This window comes from Eschrichtius robustus, unplaced genomic scaffold (assembly GCF_028021215.1).
Source record: "Eschrichtius robustus isolate mEscRob2 unplaced genomic scaffold, mEscRob2.pri scaffold_631, whole genome shotgun sequence".
NCBI classification, from domain to species: Eukaryota; Metazoa; Chordata; class Mammalia; order Artiodactyla; family Eschrichtiidae; genus Eschrichtius; species Eschrichtius robustus.
Window position 1 is genome coordinate 136,195 of NW_027175508.1, and position 21,284 is coordinate 157,478.

Sequence of the window (21,284 nt, forward strand, 5' to 3'; positions counted from 1 at the left end):
GATGTTCAACTTCACCTGGACCTAGAGGTGAGAATGTCACTTCATTATGTACTGAAGGTTGAGCTGCACCATCTGTAGAGGCCCCTGGAGGCTGAGTTGGGTGCTGATGCTGGACTGGAGAAGGTCCAACCCACTCAGTGGGCTTTGGATGCTGAGCTGAGCTCTCCTGCTGCCTTGGAGAAGCTTCAGTTTCCTCAGGAAGCTCTTCAGGTTGAGTTGGGGCTCCCTGCTGAACTGGAGAAGGCTCAACATTTTCAGAGGGGGTTGGATGCTGATCTGAAACCTCTTGCTGGACTGACAAAGCTTCCAACTGCTCAGGGGACACTGTAGACTGAGCCGAGGTTTCTTGTTGGGGTGGAGAAGTTTCAACCTCATTAGTGAACGCTGGAGTTACGATAAGTGCAAGATCCACAGGTTTAACAGTGACATCGGGCCGCTGCAGAAGCTGAGCTTGATCCTGACCTAGAGGAGAAACTGTTGTCACGTGATGCTCTGGAGAGAAAACTACAGTCACATTAGAGAGCTCTGGAGACTGGGTTGGAGAGGAGTCAACCTCACCAGGAGACTGTGGAGGCTGAGCTGTGGCTTCCTGTTGAGGTGGAGAAGGTACAAGCTCAGGAGCCTGTGGATGCTGATCTGGAGTCTCCTGCTGGGTTGTGGCAGGTATAACTTCTTCTCCAGGATGCTCTGGATACTGAGCTGGGGTCTCCTCTTGTACTGAAGGTTTATTATGTGCACCGGCTTCTGGAGATTGGGCTGGAGCCTCCTGCTGAAGTGGCAAAGGTTCAACCTCCTCGGGTGGCTGTGAAGGCAGCGTGGGGGCCTCATGCTGGGTTGGAGAAAATTCTGCATTTGTAAAGGGCACTGAGGGCTGAGCTAAAGGCTTGTGCTGATTTGGAGAAGGTCCCACCTCTGGAGTGGGTTCTTTTGTTATGGTAAGCTCCACATCTGCAAGTTTGACAGCGACACTGGATAAGTTTGAATGCTGAGCATGACAGTGACTTGGAGGTGAAACTGTCATTTCATGATGCTCTGGAGGTTGAGCTGGCTGTTCCTCTTGAGTTGCAGAAGGTTCCACCTCCCCTCAAGAAGGCTCTGGAGGCTGAGCTGGTAGCTCCTGCAGGGTTGCAGAAGGATCTATCTATCTCCGCTGGAGACAGGGCTGGGATCTCCTGCTGGCTTGGACACCATTCTGCCGCACTAGGGGGCTCTGGAGACTGAGCTGAGGCTTCCTCCTGGGTTGCAGAACTTTCAGTTTCTCCAAAAGACTCTGAAAGCTGAGCTGGGGTCTCCTGCTGGGTTGCTGGCTTCACCTCCTCAGGAGGCTCTGTAGGCTCAGAAGGCTGAGTCGGTTGTTCCTGTTCACTTGGAGAAGGCTCAGCTTCCACAAGAGACTCTGGAGGCTGACCTGTGGTCTCCTGCTGGGTTGGAGAAGGTTCAACTTCCCCAGGAGGCTCAGAAGGCGGAGCTGGCTGCTCCCGCTCACGTGAAAGCTCAACCTCTGCAGGAGGCTCTGGAGGCTCAGCTGAGGTCTCTTGTTGGGTTGGAGAAGATTGTGTCTCCTCAGGATGCTCAAGAGGTGGAGCCAGGGCCTCCTGCTGAGCTGTAGGAAACTCAGCTTCCGGAGTGGGCTCTGGAGTGATGCTAAGTTCCAAATCCAGAGGTTGAAGTGTCACACTGGGCAAGTTTGAATGAGCGTGACGCTGAACGACAGGTAGAGATGCTACCTCATCCCTCACTGGAATTTTATTTTATTTATTTCTTTTTTAAATTAATTTTGAACTGATTTGTATTTTTGTGAATTTTTTATATGAGGGTTTTGCTATTGCGATACTGTTCTTTTTCTTACTAATCTGTAAGAATTTTTAATAGGTTACTCTTTTTTTTTTACAAGCAGATATTCATTTTTAATTATTATTTATTTAATTATTTTATTTTTGGCTGTGTTGGGTCTTCGTTTCTGTGCGAGGGCTTTCTCCAGTTGTGGCAATTGGGGGACAGTCTTCATCGCGGTGCACGGGCCTCTCACTATCGTGGCCTCTCTTGTTGCGGAGCACAGGCTCCAGACGCGCAGGCTCAATAGATGTGGCTCACAGGCCTAGTTGCTCCGAGGCATGTGGGATCTTCCCAGACCAGGGTTCGAACCCGTGTCCCTTGCATCGGCAGGCAGATTCTCAACCACTGCGCCACCAGGGAAGCCTCACTCACTGGAATTTGAAGTACATACTCAGTAGGGAACCCTGGAGCCTGAGTTGGGGCCTCTTGATGGAGTAGAGAAGGTTCAACCTCCTCAGGGAGTTCTGGAGGCTGAGATGGGGCCTGCTGCTGAACTGGAGAAGGTTCAACCTCCTCGGGGCTCTCTGGAGGCTGAGATAGGGCCTCCTGCTGGACTGGCGCAGGTTCAACCTCCTCACGGCTCTCTGGAGGCTGAGATGGGGCCTCCTGCTGGATTGGACAAGGTTCAACCTCTTTGGAGACCTGTGGAGTTATGGCCAGTGCCAGATCCAGAGGTTTAACAGTGACATTGTACAAGTTTGACTGCTGAGCTTCATTTACCCCATGATGTGCTACTGGTCGAACTACAACCTCCTTAAGTGTCTCCAAAGGCTGGGCTAGGGCCTCCTGGGGACTTGAAGTTTCTAGTTCCTCAGGGGCCTCTGAAGGCTGAGATGGAGCCTCCTGCTGAAGTGGAGGTAGCTCTACCTCTTCAGTGGGCTCTGGATGCTGAGCCCGGGCCTCTGCCTGGGGTGAAAAAGATTCAACCTCCGCAGGGGTCTGTGGATGCTGAGCAGGGGCCTCTTACTGGGGTAAAGATTCAGCCTCCTCAGTGAGCTCTGGATGTCGAGTGTGGGCCTCCTGCTGGGATGGAGAAATTTCAGCTTCCTCAGGGGGCTCTGGAGGTTCATCTGGGCTCCCCAAAAAATCCCTAGGTAGGCTCTCCTCAGGGTAAAAGGCATCCATCCATACTGAGATCTAAATAATCACCCTGCAACTGTTGTTCTAGACACTAGAGAGTGTTTTTTTTCAAATTGGCCTATAGTTCCAACAACAACTTTGGCAAGCCGTTGATGCTGAACTAGATCTTTCTTCAGGCTTGGGGGTGAAACAATAAACTTCATTGGTTTTGAGCTCTTACTACCTAGAGGTGGAACAAGTATTTCAAATGATTGGTGACCTTCAGCCTGATCTAGACCTATGTTTTTAGTCTTACATTTGCATTGAGAAGGCCGAACCAAGGCCTGAGTCTGATTCCAGTCCAGCACTGGAACTTCCTCTGGGAGCTTTTGAATTTGGGTTTGCTTGTTATTCAGATCCTGATGTGGGACAACAAATTGATCTGGCCCTGTAGGCAGCTCTCCAACCGAATCCGTGTTCGGGTATGGAACCTCAGTCTCAGTCAACTCCTGATGAGGCGGGGCAAACATCTGGACTGGAGATGAGGACGTCAAGTAATTAAAGCCCCCGGCTTCTGTCAGGGTGTAAGGGCATGGGGCAATTTGAGAGGGGGATCTGAGGCGTGTGAAGACCAAGCCTCGATCAGCGGCGGGGGGGGGGGTTGGGGGTTTATTACTGAAGGTTTATTATGTGTACCGGCTTCTGGAGATTGGGCTGGAGCCTCCTGTTGAATTGGCAAAGGTTCAAACTCCTCGGGTGGCTGTGAAGGCAGCGAGGGGGCCTCATGTTGGGTTGGAGAAAATTCTGCATTAGTAAGGGGCACTGAGGGCTGAGCTGAAGGCTTGTGCTGATTTGGAGAAGGTCCCACCTCTGGAGTGGGTTCTTTTCTTATGGTAAGCTCCACATCTGCAGGTTTGACAGCGACACTGGAGAAGTTTGAATGCTGAGCATGACGGTGACTTGGAGGTGAAACTGTCATTTCATGATGCTCTGGAGGTTGAGCTGGCTGTTCCTGTTGAGTTGCAGAAGGTTCCACCTCCCCTCAAGAAGGCTCTGGAGGCTGAGCTGGTAGCTCCTGCAGGGTTGCAGAAGGATCTATCTATCTCCGCTGGAGACAGGGCTGGGATCTCCTGCTGGCTTGGACACCATTCTGCCGCACTAGGGGGCTCTGGAGACTGAGCTGAGGCTTCCTCCTGGGATGCAGAACTTTCAGCTTCTCCAAAAGACTCTGAAAGCTGAGCTGGGGTCTCCTGCTGGGTTGCTGGCTTCACCTCCTCAAGAGGCTCTGTAGGCTCAGAAGGCTGAGTCGGTTGTTCCTGTTCACTTGGAGAAGGCTCAGCTTCCACAAGAGACTCTGGAGGCTGACCTGTGGTCTCCTGCTGGGTTGGAGAAGGTTCAACTTCCCCAGGAGGCTCAGAAGGCGGAGCTGGCTGCTCCCGCTCACGTGAAACCTCAACCTCTCCAGGAGGCTCTGGAGGCTCAGCTGAGGTCTCTTGTTGGGTTGGAGAAGATTCTGTCTCCTCAGGATGCTCAAGAGGTGGAGCCAGGGCCTCCTGCTGAGCTGTAGGAAATTCAGCTTCCGCAGTGGGCTCTGGAGTGATGCTAAGTTCCAAATCCAGAGGTTGAAGTGTCACACTGGGCAAGTTTGAATGAGCGTGACGCTGAATGACAGGTAGAGATGCTACCTCATCCCTCACTGGAATTTTATTTTATTTATTTCTTTTTTTAATTAATTTTGAACTGATTTGTATTTTTGTGAATTTTTTATATGAGGGTATTGCTATTGCGATACTGTTCTTTTTCTTACTAATCTGTAAGAATTTTTAATAGGTTACTCTTTGTTTTCACAAGCAGATATTCATTTTTAATTATTATTTATTTAATTACTTTATTTTTGGCTGTGTTGGGTCTTCGTTTCTGTGCGAGGGCTTTCTCCAGTTGTGGCAATTGGGGGACAGTCTTCATCGTGGTGCACGGGCCTCTCACTATCGTGGCCTCTCTTGTTGCGGAGCACAGGCTCCAGGCGCGCAGGCTCAATAGTTGTGGCTCACAGGCCTAGTTGCTCCGAGGCATGTGGGATCTTCCCAGACCAGGGTTCGAACCCGTGTCCCCTGCATCGGCAGGCAGATTCTCAACCACTGCGCCACCAGGGAAGCCCCACTCACTGGAATTTGAAGTACATACTCAGTAGGGAACCCTGGAGCCTGAGTTGGGGCCTCTTGATGGAGTAGAGAAGGTTCAACCTCCTCAGGGAGCTCTGGAGGCTGAGATGGGGCCTGCTGCTGAACTGGAGAAGGTTCAACCTCCTCGGGGCTCTCTGGAGGCTGAGATAGGGCCTCCTGCTGGACTGGCGCAGGGTCAACCTCCTCACGGCTTTCTGGAGGCTGAGATGGGGTCTCCTGCTGGACTGGAGAAGGTTCAACCTCTTTGGTGACCTGTGGAGTTATGGTCAGTGCCAGTTCCAGAGGTTTAACAGTGACATTGTACAAGTTTGACTGCTGAGCTTCATTTACCCCTTGATGTGCTACTGGTCGAACTACAACCTCCTTAAGTGTCTCCAAAGGCTGGGCTAGGGCCTCTTGGGGACTTGAAGTTTCTAGTTCCTCAGGGGCCTCTGAAGGCTGAGATGGAGCCTCCTGCTGAAGTGGAGGTAGCTCTACCTCTTCAGTGGGCTCTGGATGCTGAGCCCGGGCCTCTGCCTGGGGTGAAAAAGATTCAACCTCCCCCAGGGTCTGTGGCTGCTGAGCAGGGGCCTCTTACTGGGGTAAAGATTCAGCCTCCTCAGTGAGCTCTGGATGTCGAGTGTGGGCCTCCTGCTGGGATGGAGAAATTTCAGCTTCCTCAGGGGGCTCTGGAGGTTCATCTGGGCTCCCCAAAAAATCCCTAGGTAGGCTCTCCTCAGGGTAAAAGGCATCCATCCATACTGAGATCTAAATAATCACCCTGCAACTGTTGTTCTAGACACTAGAGAGTGTTTTTTTTCAAATTGGCCTATAGTTCCAACAACAACTTTGGCAAGCCGTTGATGCTGAACTAGATCTTTCTTCAGGCTTGGGGGTGAAACAATAAACTTCATTGGTTTTGAGCTCTTACTACCTAGAGGTGGAACAAGTATTTCAAATGATTGGTGACCTTCAGCCTGATCTAGACCTATGTTTTTAGTCTTACATTTGCATTGAGAAGGCCGAACCAAGGCCTGAGTCTGATTCCAATCCAGCACTGGAACTTCCTCTGGGAGCTTTTGAATTTGGGTTTGCTTGTTATTCAGATCCTGATGTGGGACAGCAAATTGATCTGGCCCTGTAGGCAGCTCTCCAACCGAATCCGTGTCCGGGTATGGAACCTCAGTCTCAGTCAACTCCTGATGAGGCGGGGCAAACATCTGGACTGGAGATGAGGACGTCAAGTAATTAAAGCCCCCGGCTTCTGTCAGGTGTAAGGGCAAGGGGCAATTTGGGAGGGGAATCTGAGGCGTGTGAAGACCAAGCCTCGATCATCCGCGGGAGGGGGGGGGTTGGGGGTTTATTACTGAAGGTTTATTATGTGTACCGGCTTCTGGAGATTGAGCTGGAGCCTCCTGTTGAACTGGCAAAGGTTCAACCTCCTCGGGTGGCTGTGAAGGCAGCGTGGGGGCCTCATGCTGGGTTGGAGAAAATTCTGCATTTGTAAAAGGCACTGAGGGCTGAGCTGAAGGCTTGTGCTGATTTGGAGAAGGTCCCACCTCTGGAGTGGGTTCTTTTATTATGGTTAGCTCCACATCTGCAGGTTTGACAGCGACACTGGAGAAGTTTGAATGCTGAGCATGACGGTGACTTGGAGGTGAAACTGTCATTTCATGATGCTCTGGAGGTTGAGCTGGCTGTTCCTGTTGAGTTGCAGAAGGTTCCACCTCCCCTCAAGAAGGCTCTGGAGGCTGAGCTGGTAGCTCCTGCAGGGTTGCAGAAGGATCTATCTATCTCCGCTGGAGAGAGAGCTGGGATCTCCTGCTGCCTTGGACACCATTCTGCCGCACTAGGGGGCTCTGGAGACTGAGCTGAGGCTTCCTCCTGGGTTGCAGAACTTTCAGCTTCTCCAAAAGACTCTGAAAGCTGAGCTGGGGTCTCCTGCTGGGTTGCTGGCTTCACCTCCTCAGGAGGCTCTGTAGGCTCAGAAGGCTGAGTCGGTTGTTCCTGTTCACTTGGAGTAGGCTCAGCTTCCACAAGAGGCTCTGGAGGCTGACCTGTGGTCTCCTGCTGGTTGGAGAAAGTTCAACTTCCCCAGGAGGCTCAGAAGGTGGAGCTGGTTGCTCCCGCTCACGTGAAGGCTCAACCTCTCCAGGAGGCTCTGGAGGCTTAGCTGAGGTCTCTTGTTGGGTTGGAGAAGATTCTCTGTCTCCTCAGAATGCTCAAGAGGTGGAGCCAGGGCCTCCTGCTGAGCTGTAGGAAACTTAGCTTCCGCAGTGGGCTCTGGAGTGACGCTAAGTTCCAAATCCAGAGGTTGAAGTGTCACACTGGGCAAGTTTAAATGAGTGTGACGCTGAACGCCAGGTAGATAAGCTACCTCATCACTCACTGGACTTTGAAGTACATAGTGAGTAGGGAACCCTGGAGCCTGAGTTGGGGCCTCTTGATCAAGTAGAGAAGATTCAACCTCCTCAGGGCGCTCTGGAGGCTGAGAAGGGGCCTGCTGCTGCACTGGAGAAGGTTCAACCACCTCGGGGCTCTCTGGAGGCTGAGAGAGGGCCTCCTGCTGGACTGGCGGAGGTTCAACCTCGTCAGGGCCCTCTGGAGGCTGAGATGGGGCCTCCTGCTGGACTGGAGAAGGTTCTGTCTCTTTCAGGGGTTCCAGAGGTAGGTCTGGGAACTCCTGTTGGAGTAGAGAAGACTCCATATTCTCAGGGGGCTGTAGAAGCTGAGGAAGGGTCCCTTAAGGGACTGGAAATGGTTCCACCTTTGCAGGGAGCTCTGGTGACTGAGCCTGAAGCTCCTGCTGTGTGGGAGAAGGTACCACCTCCTTAGGGGGCTCAGGAGATATAGCTGAGCCCCCCTGGGCAACTGGAGACTGAGCTGGGGGCTCCTCGTGGACTAAAGAAAGCTCTATCCCTCCAGGGGGATCTGGAGTCTGAGTAGGGTCCTCCTGCTGCACTGGAGGTTGTGCAACCTCTTTAGTGGGCTCTAGAGTTAAGACAACCGCCAGATCCACGGGTTTAACTGTCATATTAGGCAACACTGGATGTTCAACTTCACCTGGACCTAGAGGTGAGAATGTCACTTCATTATGTACTGAAGGTTGAGCTGCACCATCTGTAGAGGCCCCTGGAGGCTGAGTTGGGTGCTGATGCTGGACTGGAGAAGGTCCAACCCACTCAGTGGGCTTTGGATGCTGAGCTGAGCTCTCCTGCTGCCTTGGAGAAGCTTCAGTTTCCTCAGGAAGCTCTTCAGGTTGAGTTGGGGCTCCCTGCTGAACTGGAGAAGGCTCAACATTTTCAGAGGGGGTTGGATGCTGATCTGAAACCTCTTGCTGGACTGACAAAGCTTCCAACTGCTCAGGGGACACTGTAGACTGAGCCGAGGTTTCTTGTTGGGGTGGAGAAGTTTCAACCTCATTAGTGAACGCTGGAGTTACGATAAGTGCAAGATCCACAGGTTTAACAGTGACATCGGGCCGCTGCAGAAGCTGAGCTTGATCCTGACCTAGAGGAGAAACTGTTGTCACGTGATGCTCTGGAGAGAAAACTACAGTCACATTAGAGAGCTCTGGAGACTGGGTTGGAGAGGAGTCAACCTCACCAGGAGACTGTGGAGGCTGAGCTGTGGCTTCCTGCTGAGGTGGAGAAGGTACAAGCTCAGGAGCCTGTGGATGCTGATCTGGAGTCTCCTGCTGGGTTGTGGCAGGTATAAATTCTTCTCCAGGATGCTCTGGATACTGAGCTGGGGTCTCCTCTTGTACTGAAGGTTTATTATGTGCACCGGCTTCTGGAGATTGGGCTGGAGCCTCCTGCTGAAGTGGCAAAGGTTCAACCTCCTCGGGTGGCTGTGAAGGCAGCGTGGGGGCCTCATGCTGGGTTGGAGAAAATTCTGCATTAGTAAGGGGCACTGAGGGCTGAGCTGAAGGCTTGTGCTGATTTGGAGAAGGTCCCACCTCTGGAGTGGGTTCTTTTCTTATGGTAAGCTCCACATCTGCAGGTTTGACAGCGACACTGGAGAAGTTTGAATGCTGAGCATGACGGTGACTTGGAGGTGAAACTGTCATTTCATGATGCTCTGGAGGTTGAGCTGGCTGTTCCTGTTGAGTTGCAGAAGGTTCCACTTCCCCTCAAGAAGGCTCTGGAGGCTGAGCTGGTAGCTCCTGCAGGGTTGCAGAAGGATCTATCTATCTCCGCTGGAGACAGGGCTGGGATCTCCTGCTGGCTTGGACACCATTCTGCCGCACTAGGGGGCTCTGGAGACTGAGCTGAGGCTTCCTCCTGGGTTGCAGAACTTTCAGCTTCTCCAAAAGACTCTGAAAGCTGAGCTGGGGTCTCCTGCTGGGTTGCTGGCTTCACCTCCTCAGGAGGCTCTGTAGGCTCAGAAGGCTGAGTCGGTTGTTCCTGTTCACTTGGAGAAGCCTCAGCTTCCACAAGAGGCTCTGGAGGCTGACCTGTGGTCTCCTGCTAGGTTGGAGAAGGTTCAACTTCCCCAGGAGGCTCAGAAGGCGGAGCTGGCTGCTCCCACTCACGTGAAGGCTCAACCTCTCCAGGAGGCTCTGGAGGCTCAGCTGAGGTCTCTTGTTGGGTTGGAGAAGATTCTGTCTCCTCAGGATGCTCAAGAGGTGGAGCCAGGGCCTCCTGCTGAGCTCTAGGAAACTCAGCTTCCGGAGTGGGCTCTGGAGTGATGCTAAGTTCCAAATCCAGAGGTTGAAGTGTCACACTGGGCAAGTTTGAATGAGCGTGATGCTGAATGCCAGGTAGAGATGCTACCTCATCCCTCACTGGAATTTTATTTTATTTATTTCTTTTTTTAATTAATTTTGAACTGATTTGTATTTTTGTGAATTTTTTATATGAGGGTTTTGCTATTGCGATACTCTTCTTTTTCTTACTAATCTGTAAGAATTTTTAATAGGTTACTCTTTGTTTTTACAAGCAGATATTCATTTTTAATTATTATTTATTTAATTATTTTATTTTTGGCTGTGTTGGGTCTTCGTTTCTGTGCGAGGGCTTTCTCCAGTTGTGGCAATTGGGGGACAGTCGTCATCGTGGTGCACGGGCCTCTCACTATCGTGGCCTCTCTTGTTGCGGAGCACAGGCTCCAGGCGCGCAGGCTCAATAGTTGTGGCTCACAGGCCTAGTTGCTCCGAGGCATGTGGGATCTTCCCAGACCAGGGTTCGAACCCGTGTCCCCTGCATCGGCAGGCAGATTCTCAACCACTGCGCCACCAGGGAAGCCCCACTCACTGGAATTTGAAGTACATACTCAGTAGGGAACCCTGGAGCCTGAGTTGGGGCCTCTTGATGGAGTAGAGAAGGTTCAACCTCCTCAGGGAGCTCTGGAGGCTGAGATGGGGCCTGCTGCTGAACTGGAGAAGGTTCAACCTCCTCGGGGCTCTCTGGAGGCTGAGATAGGGCCTCCTGCTGGACCGGCGCAGGTTCAACCTCCTCAGGGCTCTCTGGAGGCTGAGATGGGGTCTCCTGCTGGACTGGAGAAGGTTCAACCTCTTTGGTGACCTGTGGAGTTATGGCCAGTGCCAGATCCAGCGGTTTAACAGTGACATTGTACAAGTTTGACTGCTGACCTTCATTTACCCCTTGATGTGCTACTGGTCGAACTACAACCTCCTTAAGTGTCTCCAAAGGCTGGGCTAGGGCCTCTTGGGGACTTGAAGTTTCTAGTTCCTCAGGGGCCTCTGAAGGCTGAGATGGAGCCTCCTGCTGAAGTGGAGGTAGCTCTACCTCTTCAGTGGGCTCTGGATGCTGAGCCCGGGCCTCTGCCTGGGGTGAAAAAGATTCAACCTCCGCAGGGGTCTGTGGCTGCTGAGCAGGGGCCTCTTACTGGGGTAAAGATTCAGCCTCCTCAGTGAGCTCTGGATGACGAGTGTGGGCCTCCTGCTGGGATGGAGAAATTTCAGCTTCCTCAGGGGGCTCTGGAGGTTCATCTGGGCTCCCCAAAAAATCCCTAGGTAGGCTCTCCTCAGGGTAAAAGGCATCCATCCATACTGAGATCTAAATAATCACCCTGCAACTGTTGTTCTAGACACTAGAGAGTGTTTTTTTTTCAAATTGACCTATAGTTCCAACAACAACTTTGGCAAGCCGTTGATGCTGAACTAGATTTTTCTTCAGGTTTCGGGGTGAAACAATAAACTTCATTGGTTTTGAGCTCTTACTACCTAGAGGTGGAACAAGTATTTCAAATGATTGGTGACCTTCAGCCTGATCTAGACCTATGTTTTTAGTCTTACATTTGCGTTGAGAAGGCAGAATCAAGTCCTGAGTCTGATTCCAATCCAGCACTGGAACTTCCTCTGGGAGCTTTTGATGTTGGGTTTCCTTGTTATTCGGATCCTGATGTGGAACAGCAAACTGATCTGGCCCTGTAGGCAGCTCTCCAACCGAATATATGTCCGGGTATGGAACCTCAGTCTCAGTCAACTCCTGATGAGGCAGGGCCAACATCTGGACTGGAGATGAGGACGTCAAGTAATTAAAGCCCCCGGCTTCTGCCAGGGTGCAAGGGCATGGGGCAATTTGGGAGGGGGATCTGGGGCGTGTGAAGACAAAGCCTCGATCAGCCGCGGGGGGGGGGGTGGTTGGGGGTCACCTGGACGGGGCCCAGGGCCCACTCCGGAGGCTGCAATGCCTGGACTAGAAGCCAACGTCGTTGCCATGTGAGGAGGAGCCGTGGGGCGCACCCTCCACACAGAGGCGCAGCCGCGACATAACATGCGTCGGCTCCCAGGCGCAGCGACCCAGGCCAGTGAGGAGCTCGAGCCCCATCCTCCTTCAGAGCCGTACCGAACCGCTATGCCAGCGCCGCGACGCGAGGGCTCACCGTTCGCAATCGCGCGCCCCTCCCCCGCCTAACGTCCCACCCGTTATTTATGACATCTTTAGTTACGCCACCGTTATTAGGTTCGTGCGGAGATCCAACGCGCGCCACCAGAGTGGGCCTTTTTCCCACAGTCCCCAGGGCGCCAGCCAACCTTCCCCTTGCAAAGGCGACAATCACCTCCTGCCGGGCCCTCTCCCCAACCCCTCCCTGCCCTCCCTGGCCCCAAACAATGAGGCGGGATTTGGGCTGCACCCCCGAGTGGCCCCAAACTCCAGCAGCCCAGGGGTGGAGGGGGGTTGGGAAGGGTGCAGAGCTTCCCAAGGAAACCACAAGACCTGGCATTCTGGGAAATTCAAAAGTGCTAGTCCAGTTCTGGCAATCTGAACACTTCCTCCTCAAAGCTGAAGTCTGAGAGGCATTCTTCCTCCCTTTGGCCACACGGTTGACAAGAAAAGTAGCTGACCTGCAAAATGAGCACCAGTTAGGGTGGCGGGAGGGGAGCACACCTTACAGTTATTCTAAAATGTTGCCATTTCCTCCAAACTCTCAGTATTCACGTCTCATTATTAATTCACCACTCTGTGATTAGGGGTTACCACTGAATCAGTGATGACTCCAGAACTTCTGTAGGAGGGCTTTGGGGCAGGTGAGCAATTCATTCTGGGAAAGAGAGTCTAAAACCAAGTGAATGGCCCTTTACATTAGCATGGGAAAACTTCCCCCATCCCACCTTGTCTCAACAGAGCCATTAATCTGGAAAAAACGACAGTGTCACTTTTCAGAGGTCTACCCTGTGTGCACACATGGAGAAGACACTTAGAATGTTAAAGTCAGCATGGTAAGTAGTTTTCTTGAAATACTGTAACTAGCACCCAGTTTACTTTCTTCACAGTCCTTTTCATAATCTATTTAATTTTAGTGCTAAATTTTTAATTGTCTGGTACACCTTTAACACCTAAACTCCAAGAGAGAAGGAGCTTCATCTTATTTCCAGTGCCTAGCACATAATGGTTTCTAAATGGAACTGATTCCAAGATTGGCCTCATTTAGGAATGGATCTGTTGTTATAATCAGCCTTCCGAAATCTTTAGTATCAACACGGAATCCTTTCCTCTCACATTTCACAGGAAGCTAGACTTCCTAAAGCCCAGACATGGATACGTTTGAAGTTTCCTTGACTGATTTAAATTGAATTAAAATAATTATTTTGTACAGGAAAAACTTTCAAAATTTTTACATTTTTCAGAACATAAGCACCTTTTCTTTCTCTACTTTCTTCCCTTCAAAACAAACTTTGCAACATTGGGGTGAGTTAAATAATCAGAAATCTAGCCCCAAATTAAGCTCTCAATGACATGCAACACATTTTTTGCTCCTTTTTAATAAAAATCCTATATGCAGTACATTAACGTTTTCTTTTGGAAATTACGTTGACAACTTAATCCCTAATTCGAGGCATCCATATAATTGGTTTACAGAAAGGTTCTTCGGCAAAATATTTAACACAAGATATATATGAGATGCTGAGACCTCGGTAATACACCTCACTTGAAAGGCATGAATACTTTTTAAACACTGTAGCATAATCACACTTAAGGCCATAGTTACTTTGTTCCCAAATCCCTGCAATTCTATTTGAGGGGAGTGCTAAAAGGCCTGTGTCTTCTCCTGTGTCCACAACTGTAGACGTACACTGATGGCCCTCAATCCTGCTCTCCAAACTTCAAATAAGGGGCCAGAGGCAAGGCTCGGGACTTGGAAAAGTCCTAGAAATGCCCTGCCTCAAAAGCAGTTTCAGAGTTTCACATTTTCCGAAGGAAGACAGAGCTGAGTAGACATGCCAAAGTCTTCCAAATCCTGCTGGTTGTTTTGAATTACGGCTACACTGGCTGTGTACCCCTTGAGTTTTTATCTCCACATACTTGAATTAAATCCTGTAGTTCCTCTTCGGTTCTAGCATCTGTGACCTCTTCACAGGGTCTATATGCCACAGCTATTTTACCACTTTCTGAAATAAAGTTAACAAGGATCAGTTCAGAAGTTTTCTTGTTCTAAAACTTCCTGTATACAATGGTAGCACCCAATAATTAGACATTCTTTTGATTTCTAAAAGCAGAAAATGAGAGCACTTTCAAGCTAGAAGTGCCCTCATCTGACACTTCAGTCTTTATCATAATTATTTGTGAAAAAGTATATAAGAAGTATCAACTTTGGTTCAAAAACCTTTATGATCTTAGAAATAAGAACTAAGGAATAATGACATAGAAATTAAAAGCTGTGGAAACAAAAATGTTCAATCACAATACAATTAAAGAGGAAGGCATTAGGTGGGGGTCAAAGTGAGTTCAAACCTGGGATAGATACCACTGGACTATAATAGATACTTCATATCAGAAGCAAAGCAAGTGCTTACTCCTTGGGACCAAAATTCTACCAGATACAATGAACAAAGCTTTGGAGACAGAGAGAGAGAGAGAGAGAGACAGAGAGAGAGAGAGAGAGCATTTCAACACTCTACTGGCAGAAACTGGCCCATGTACCTTTTGGACAATACAGCTTTCCTCAAGGCAAGCTAGAGCCACCAGGCTTTTCGGTCTAAGGAGTTTTGAGTACATATAAGCAATACCTTTGCATATTAGGGACAAACAACCCAGACATTTAGTTTGGTTCTTAAAGGTTGTTACCCAGAGTTGACAGCTGATGGAGATTCTGCCTGATGACCAGGGAAGTCAAACTTCACTGGAAGGACGGCCCAGGCTGGAAGGCCAAGACCAAGCCACGGTCAACTCTTGCAAGCAAATAAGGTCTCTGACAACTTAGCTAGGATTCCTCAGTCTCTACGCCTGCAGGGCTGTGAAGCAGAGGAGCAATTCTGTTCCGGGAATCTACTAATCATAAAGTCTCCTTTGGGCACAGCCTGTGACATTCTCACCGCTGTATAACTCGATAGGGAACACAATCAACGCTGTTCAATAGCATGACCCCTTTCAAGGCTCACAAAAACGTAGCCGATTATTATATAAGAATCATATTCACCCAATATATCAGAAATGAAAACTGAAATTAAGCTGATTCCAATAACATAATCTAATAAACTCTTCAACAAGAAAACAACGACAATAATAATAGTCAATACATTTTGTCTGCTTACTATGTTTCAGGCATAGTTCTAAGCTTTTGACATTCATCATCTCATTTCCTCTTACAATATCCCCCATTAGGTGATAAGCTGAATTACTAACCCTATTTGCCGATAAAGAAATTGCAGCTTAGAGATATTAAATACCTTCAAATGTCCCTGGCTAGGAAAACCTAAAATTGCAACAACAACAACAACAAAACCTAAGAGACAAAGTTAGGACTCAAACACAGGTGTCCAAGGCTTATCATCACTACACTATTCTGTATGATAAGCAAGCAATTGAGGAAGAACTGGATCAAACACTTTCTGTATGAACTGAGGCAAGTCATTCTACATCTAAACACTGGGGACGATAATAGTTGCTGTCGTTTTTCTCATAAATGCCACAAAGAACAAATTTAAGACTGCTGCTGTGAAAGCATCTGGTGAATGAAAGAATATGTAATGTTTTAGATAACCATTATTTTCATCCAATTAACTTTTCAAATAAGTTGATTTGCTCACTGAAACCGAAGCACTTCAAGGACAATCAAAAAGGTCTTACCTAAAACCACAATCAGCAGTTTCCGGAATGCATCTGTCATAGCCTTCTGAATAGCAAGCTTCTGCGTTACCTTCCTTTTCATAAGGAATGATAATGACCCTAAATCCAACCCAAACAGATGAATTTAAAATGCCTATCTGAATAACTGATTTCTAGGTTATGTGTTTAAAACTAAAAATGCATCTGTCATTCTTAGATCATTATCTTCGTGATTAAGGGCAGGCACAACACTGGGCTACGGTTGAATGTCTCTGTTGTAGGTATACCCTGGCATGGCACACTTTTACTGCTCAGATCTATTCTGGAAGTTCCTAAAATACTCGACGGGAAATGCAAACCAAGAACGTGGCACAAATCTCATGTTACTCACAGATTTCAAATGGACAAGCTGAGGCTACACTGCTACAGACCCTGCTCTCCTGTGCGTAAAGGGCTGGATTCATACAGTGAGATAGACTTGGTGGTAGTGCAGATGATCTGGCCTCTCCTCAACCATCACCCACTCAGGTGGATGGTGGAGCCTCCTCCACTCCATTCGCGAACAGCCCTGCCTCTGACTTAAAACCCTAAGCCCAAGTGCCATGGATTCTAGGAAAAACCTCAGTACCAATCGGAATCCCCTTTCTAGGGACCTACATTTACTTTTTCCGCTCAGGCCCCTCTATAGGAGGCAAAGGACTGAACATTTACACAAGAGTTTATTTCAATCTTCAGACAATGATTTTGTTGGGATAACTGAAGGCCAGAAGACGTGTATTTGAAGGACTATTTTAGCACAAAACACATTATTAACCAAAAAATAAAAATAAAAATAACTAATTTTCCCTCCTCCTAAGCTTCTTGGAAGGCAGTCAGTTCTAAAATCTGAAGTTTAAGGTGCTGTCAGGTATTGCCTAAGATAAAAACCTATATTGTCCGGCAGAAAAATTCTGCCCAGGGCTTTAGTTGCTTAGCCCAGGTGATGATGTATCTGAAAAGTTGAGTTTCAGAAAGAAAGGAAAAAAGAGAAATCCCGCTTCCTCACCTCCCCACCCCCCCCCCCACACACACATACTGGAAAACAGACCTTCCTCCAACTTATCCAAAGGTTCCTCAGCCATGCCAGCTCCAGGACTCCTGCACTCGTGGGAGGGCAACACCACCTCTAAAGCACAGAAGAGCTTCAGGCTTTGCTTCTGAAGTGGTGTTACAATATCTTCATTTTCCCTTTCTTCAAGGTTAGAAAGATCCTGAAGCTGTTAGGATTTTGAATTAAAGGCTAGACTTCAAAATATTCTGGTGTCAGAGATAAAAACTAAACTCCAGCAATCCCAGGTAATAGTTTAGGTATGCTATAGCTTCAAAATCAAGTGAGACTTGCAAATGAATGACTAGATATGGACAACTATTTTTTATTATATACCATACAAATACGGGAGGAAATTATGGACACCACCATCCAAGTCATTGAGATTATCACTAATTCTAGGTGGCAGGCCAATGCTCAGATACTTCCATGTGGAAGCCTCTGACATCTCCTCCCCATAGCCCTGTTCTATTCTTCTTTCTAAAGTCTAGGAGTTCAATGTTGAAAGGAGTCTGGTTAGTCACAGAAAATCTACAGAGTTTACCCTGATGATCCTTTTTGACCACCCGTTGAAACCAAAGTAGTAATTTGCCAATTCTTGGCATCTGGAGCTGTTTAGGGCTAGCGTATTATGTCGAACCGCCTTATGTCTGGTGCCGAGACGACCCTAAAGACATAAAAGACCTAAAAATATCACAACCCTACATAGAGACTTATTTTGGATATACCTGAGATTTATCAATACCAATTTCATAGAGTGGTTGTGAAGAAAGATTAAGTAGGACATTTTAAGCAATGAGTTCACAGTGAACCCTAAATAAATGTTAGTTATTTTTCATTCAGTACTTTTCTGCATCATTTCCAGGGCCCCTGATTAACTGGAAGGTTCCCTGACCTCTGGTGGTAAAAGTGATGATGAAAGCAACCAAGGAAGCCCAGCAGAAGCCTATCACGGGGCTGGGGGTAAGCAAAGGAAGTGAACTGTTTTAGTCATCTCATCCTGTAGCTCCTGCTTGAGAATATGACCTGAAGAGGAGATAAGATAGACCTGCCACTGAATTAGGACCTTAATCTGTAGCACCCCCTCCCCAAGTTACTAACCCCTGTTAGAAGAGGGAATACGTATACCTCTATAAATGTAAATAAAGCAACCAAAAGAATTAGAGGTTCATCTGCATTAACAAGCTTCTTTGAGAGTGCAAATATTTCCAGTCTTAACTCTCTAAATAACTTACATATTACTGTGGATCTTTTTACATCACTAGTTCTTTCTTAAATGTCTATTTCCATTTCGAACAGGGTGTAGTATAGAAATATAGTCATAAAAATTCAAATAATACAAATAAAGTCAAAGCATTGTTAATTCTTTATTGACTTGTTTGTGCATCTTCCTCCATCACTAGTTTATGAGCTCCTTAAGTGCTTGAAGGAACCATATATTATTCTTTCCTTGTTACCAGAAACAAGCATAGATCTTGGCATACAATACAGGAGTGATGGTCTGTTGACTGAGTGAATGAATGAGTACATAAGAAAACGAAATTACTTTCTCCAACTGAAGCTGTCTGCTGGGAAGGAGAAATGAAGACTAATTTTTAAATGTTGAGTGTCGCAACATTTAAATGTTGAGTGTCGCAACATTTAAAACAGGGAGGCTAGGCCCTGTATGGTGAGTCATAATGGAGCTGTCCTGGACAATTAAGAAGCTTCGGAAGGGTTCTGAGCCCCTGGGTAGTAGAGACAGTTGACATCTGGGATAACCTTGCCACAGTTCTTGCTGGCAAACATTTCCCTTCGTGCTACTGAGAAAAACTCAGATACATTAGGCCTTTCCTTCATTTTATTTGAAGATGTTATTCTCTTGTCTGTATTTATAAAAAATACACGGGAAAAAAGATAAGAAGTATGTATACCTGCTAATGAATAAAAGAAGACATAATTGGAACTTGCCTGCTGGTGCAGTGGTTAAGACCCCGTGCTCCCAATGCAGGGGGCCCGGGTTCGATCCCTGGTCAGGGAACTAGGTCTCACGTGCATGCTGCAACTAAGAGTTCGCACGCCACAGTTAAGGAGCCTGCGAGCCACAACTAAAGGAGCCTGCCTGCTGCAACTGGGGAGCCCTTGAGCCACAACTAAGGAGCCCGCCTGCTGCAACTAAGACCCGGTGCAACCAAATAAATAGATAAATAAAATTTAAAGAGAACGCATAATTAAAGTAGGTAACAATTTCGGGGGTGTGGGTAGTAAACTAAGGCTCTGCATTAAATAAAGAAATCTAATACGAATGCCCTTTCCTCTCAACTCTATAGTGACTTGTAGAACATTTTCGTCATTACTCTATCAGTGACGGGCTTTATGCTGTGAAAATCTCAGAACCTAAGCTTATGGAATGGTCTTAATGTCCAATGTAAGAAAAGAACTCATTACTCACAACTGATACCAAGTAACTGTCTCATAATCTTTCCAGGACCATCCGTAATATCTGAGTGGTTATGTGAAATGGTCGCAGGGTCTGCAAATTAAAGAATGTCTGACATGAAATCATTTCAATACCAGGGAGTACAGCCAGGATTGAAGAGGGTGTTAAACAGGGTACAGAAGTGGGAGGTAGTGTACCTGGAGTCACATCGGAGGAGAGTTCTCAGATTCAATAAAGGTGAAATCAGTGAGTAAAGAAATATGGGTGAGAATAGGCAGCAAGGTCAGTAGGAAGTAGCCAGAGCAAGAAGTCAATCAGAGAAGACACACAATTATAAAGTGAAAGGTCTGGGAAATCGAAGCCTCACTCACTTATTCAGAGGAATTGAAAAGGTCCTTGAAAAAGGAATGGTGGCTGAATGGAGGCACATAATGAAATGTTAATTCTGGGGAAGTAAAATTGGATGGCATGTTAGTATGGAATAAAGTTTCTACAATGCATTAAAGAATATTTTAACCATTTTCTGGAATCTGAAGGGAGTTCTGAATAGGCAGTTTCAGAGTGATGATGATGACGAAGGCTCCTTTATGTTACATCTGACAAAAGTTTGTCAAGCTCGGGACTTCTCGGGTGGCACAGTGGTTAAGAGTCCGCCTGCCAATGCAGGGGACATGGGTTCGATCCCTGGTACGGGAAGATCCCACATGCCGCAGAGCAACTAAGCCCGTGTGCCACAACTACTGAGCCTGTGCTCTAGAGCCCGTGAGCCACAACTACTGAAGCCCGCGTGCCTAGAACCCGTGCTCCGCAGCAAGAGAAGCCATCGCGATGAGAAGCCCACGCACCGCAACGAAGAGCAACCCCTGCTCGCCGCCACTAGACAAAGCCGGCGCGCAGCAACGAGACCCAACACAGCCAAAAATAAATAAATAAATTAATTAATTAATTTAAAAAACAATTTGTCAACCTCACAGATTTAAAATCCACATAAAAGTAAATATAAGGAAGACTCTTGTGAAGATTTCTTAAGTTAAGGGGCAGCATAAACTGACATGGTGTTTAACATCAGTGAAGTTTGGGTTTGGCCTCTAGTTTCCACATTTACTGTCATGAACCTTAAGTAAGTCACTTAACCATCCTGAGTTCGAGTTTCTTCATCTAAAAAAAAAAAAGAAAGAACTGGGGAACTGGGGGATCAGTGGAGCAGTGCATCTCAGAGCATTCTGTACACCACAGTGCTGTACAAACGCTGGCCTTCCCCCCACCCCCCACCCCCGGGATCTTAGTTCCCGGACCAGGGATTGAACCCGGGCCCTCAGCAGTGAAAGTGCAGAGTCCTAACCACTGGACCGCCAGGGAATTCCCGATGGCCTATTAGTTTTCAATTCAGCACTTCATCCCAGTAGAGCGAGGAATTCCACATTTGGACCCACCTTCACTGGAGATGTCTGAAAAAGCTGCTTCTGGTCGCATGCCTTTTGGGCTCTGTGGGCCTCCCTTGCTGAATAAACCGTGATGATGGCATAGAACACAGGACCGGCCACTGCTGCATTTGGGAAGACTCGGACCGAATACTGAAGGCCAAACTGGGAGAAGACTGTGAACAGAGAATGCTGTAGGGTGGTCCCATGCTAAGTAAGTGCAGGAAATTTCACGCCCAGGAAGCCAAACCGCCCGTTCCCTTCTATTCCCCCAGCCCTTCGCCGCAGGCAACTGTGGTGAGCCTGCAACTCCAAACACTTCTCATTTCAGCAACAAGTTTCCCTCTGAAATCCTAAGCTTTGAGAAGCATTAGGAGGCAATGCCGGCTGTTGGGAACCCTCTCTCAAAAATCTGTGGGGGCGAGCTGACTGCTCAGGTCGGCTCTAGAACTAAGATTCCTCTCAGCGGAGACCACAGGCAGATGAGGTGCTGAAGCAGTACCCCAGGGCGCCCAGTTACTGAGGCGCGAGGTGGCTTCCTCCACCCCTCCCTCCGCCCCGGCTCGGCTCACTTGCAAGGCCTCGGCCGTGGGTCTAGAGCTCAGCTCCCACACCAGCAAGGTTTTGTCACCCACGATGGGAACCACAAAAGTTACCAACGCCACCATCCAACCGTTACTGCTCGTGCGCGGCTCGGTGCGCAAGTGGACTGCGCCTGCGCACGCGCGTCTGCGGAGGCGCGCGTGCGCAGAGGCCGTGCGCAATCGCGCCTGCGCAGACGCTCTT

General features: G+C 48.3%; 1 protein-coding gene across 3 annotated transcripts; it reads right to left on the bottom strand.

Moving 5' to 3' along the window:
- Positions 1–12,267: 12,267 nt before the first annotated feature.
- On the bottom strand, positions 12,268–21,166 carry LOC137758012 (RAD52 motif-containing protein 1-like). Of its 3 annotated transcripts, XM_068534403.1 has the most exons (7): positions 21,071–21,166; positions 20,511–20,690; positions 17,203–17,325; positions 16,659–16,827; positions 15,593–15,691; positions 13,829–13,914; positions 12,268–12,369 (listed from the first exon to the last, which is right to left on the bottom strand). In XM_068534403.1, exons 1-7 carry the CDS (start codon positions 21,164–21,166, stop codon positions 12,268–12,270), a joined length of 855 nt encoding a protein of 284 aa, XP_068390504.1. The 3 variants fall into 3 exon arrangements, with proteins under 3 accessions (XP_068390504.1, XP_068390505.1, XP_068390506.1); XM_068534404.1 differs by lacking the exon at positions 15,593–15,691; XM_068534405.1 differs by lacking the exons at positions 13,829–13,914; positions 15,593–15,691; positions 16,659–16,827.
- Between the last annotated feature and the right edge of the window lie 118 nt (positions 21,167–21,284).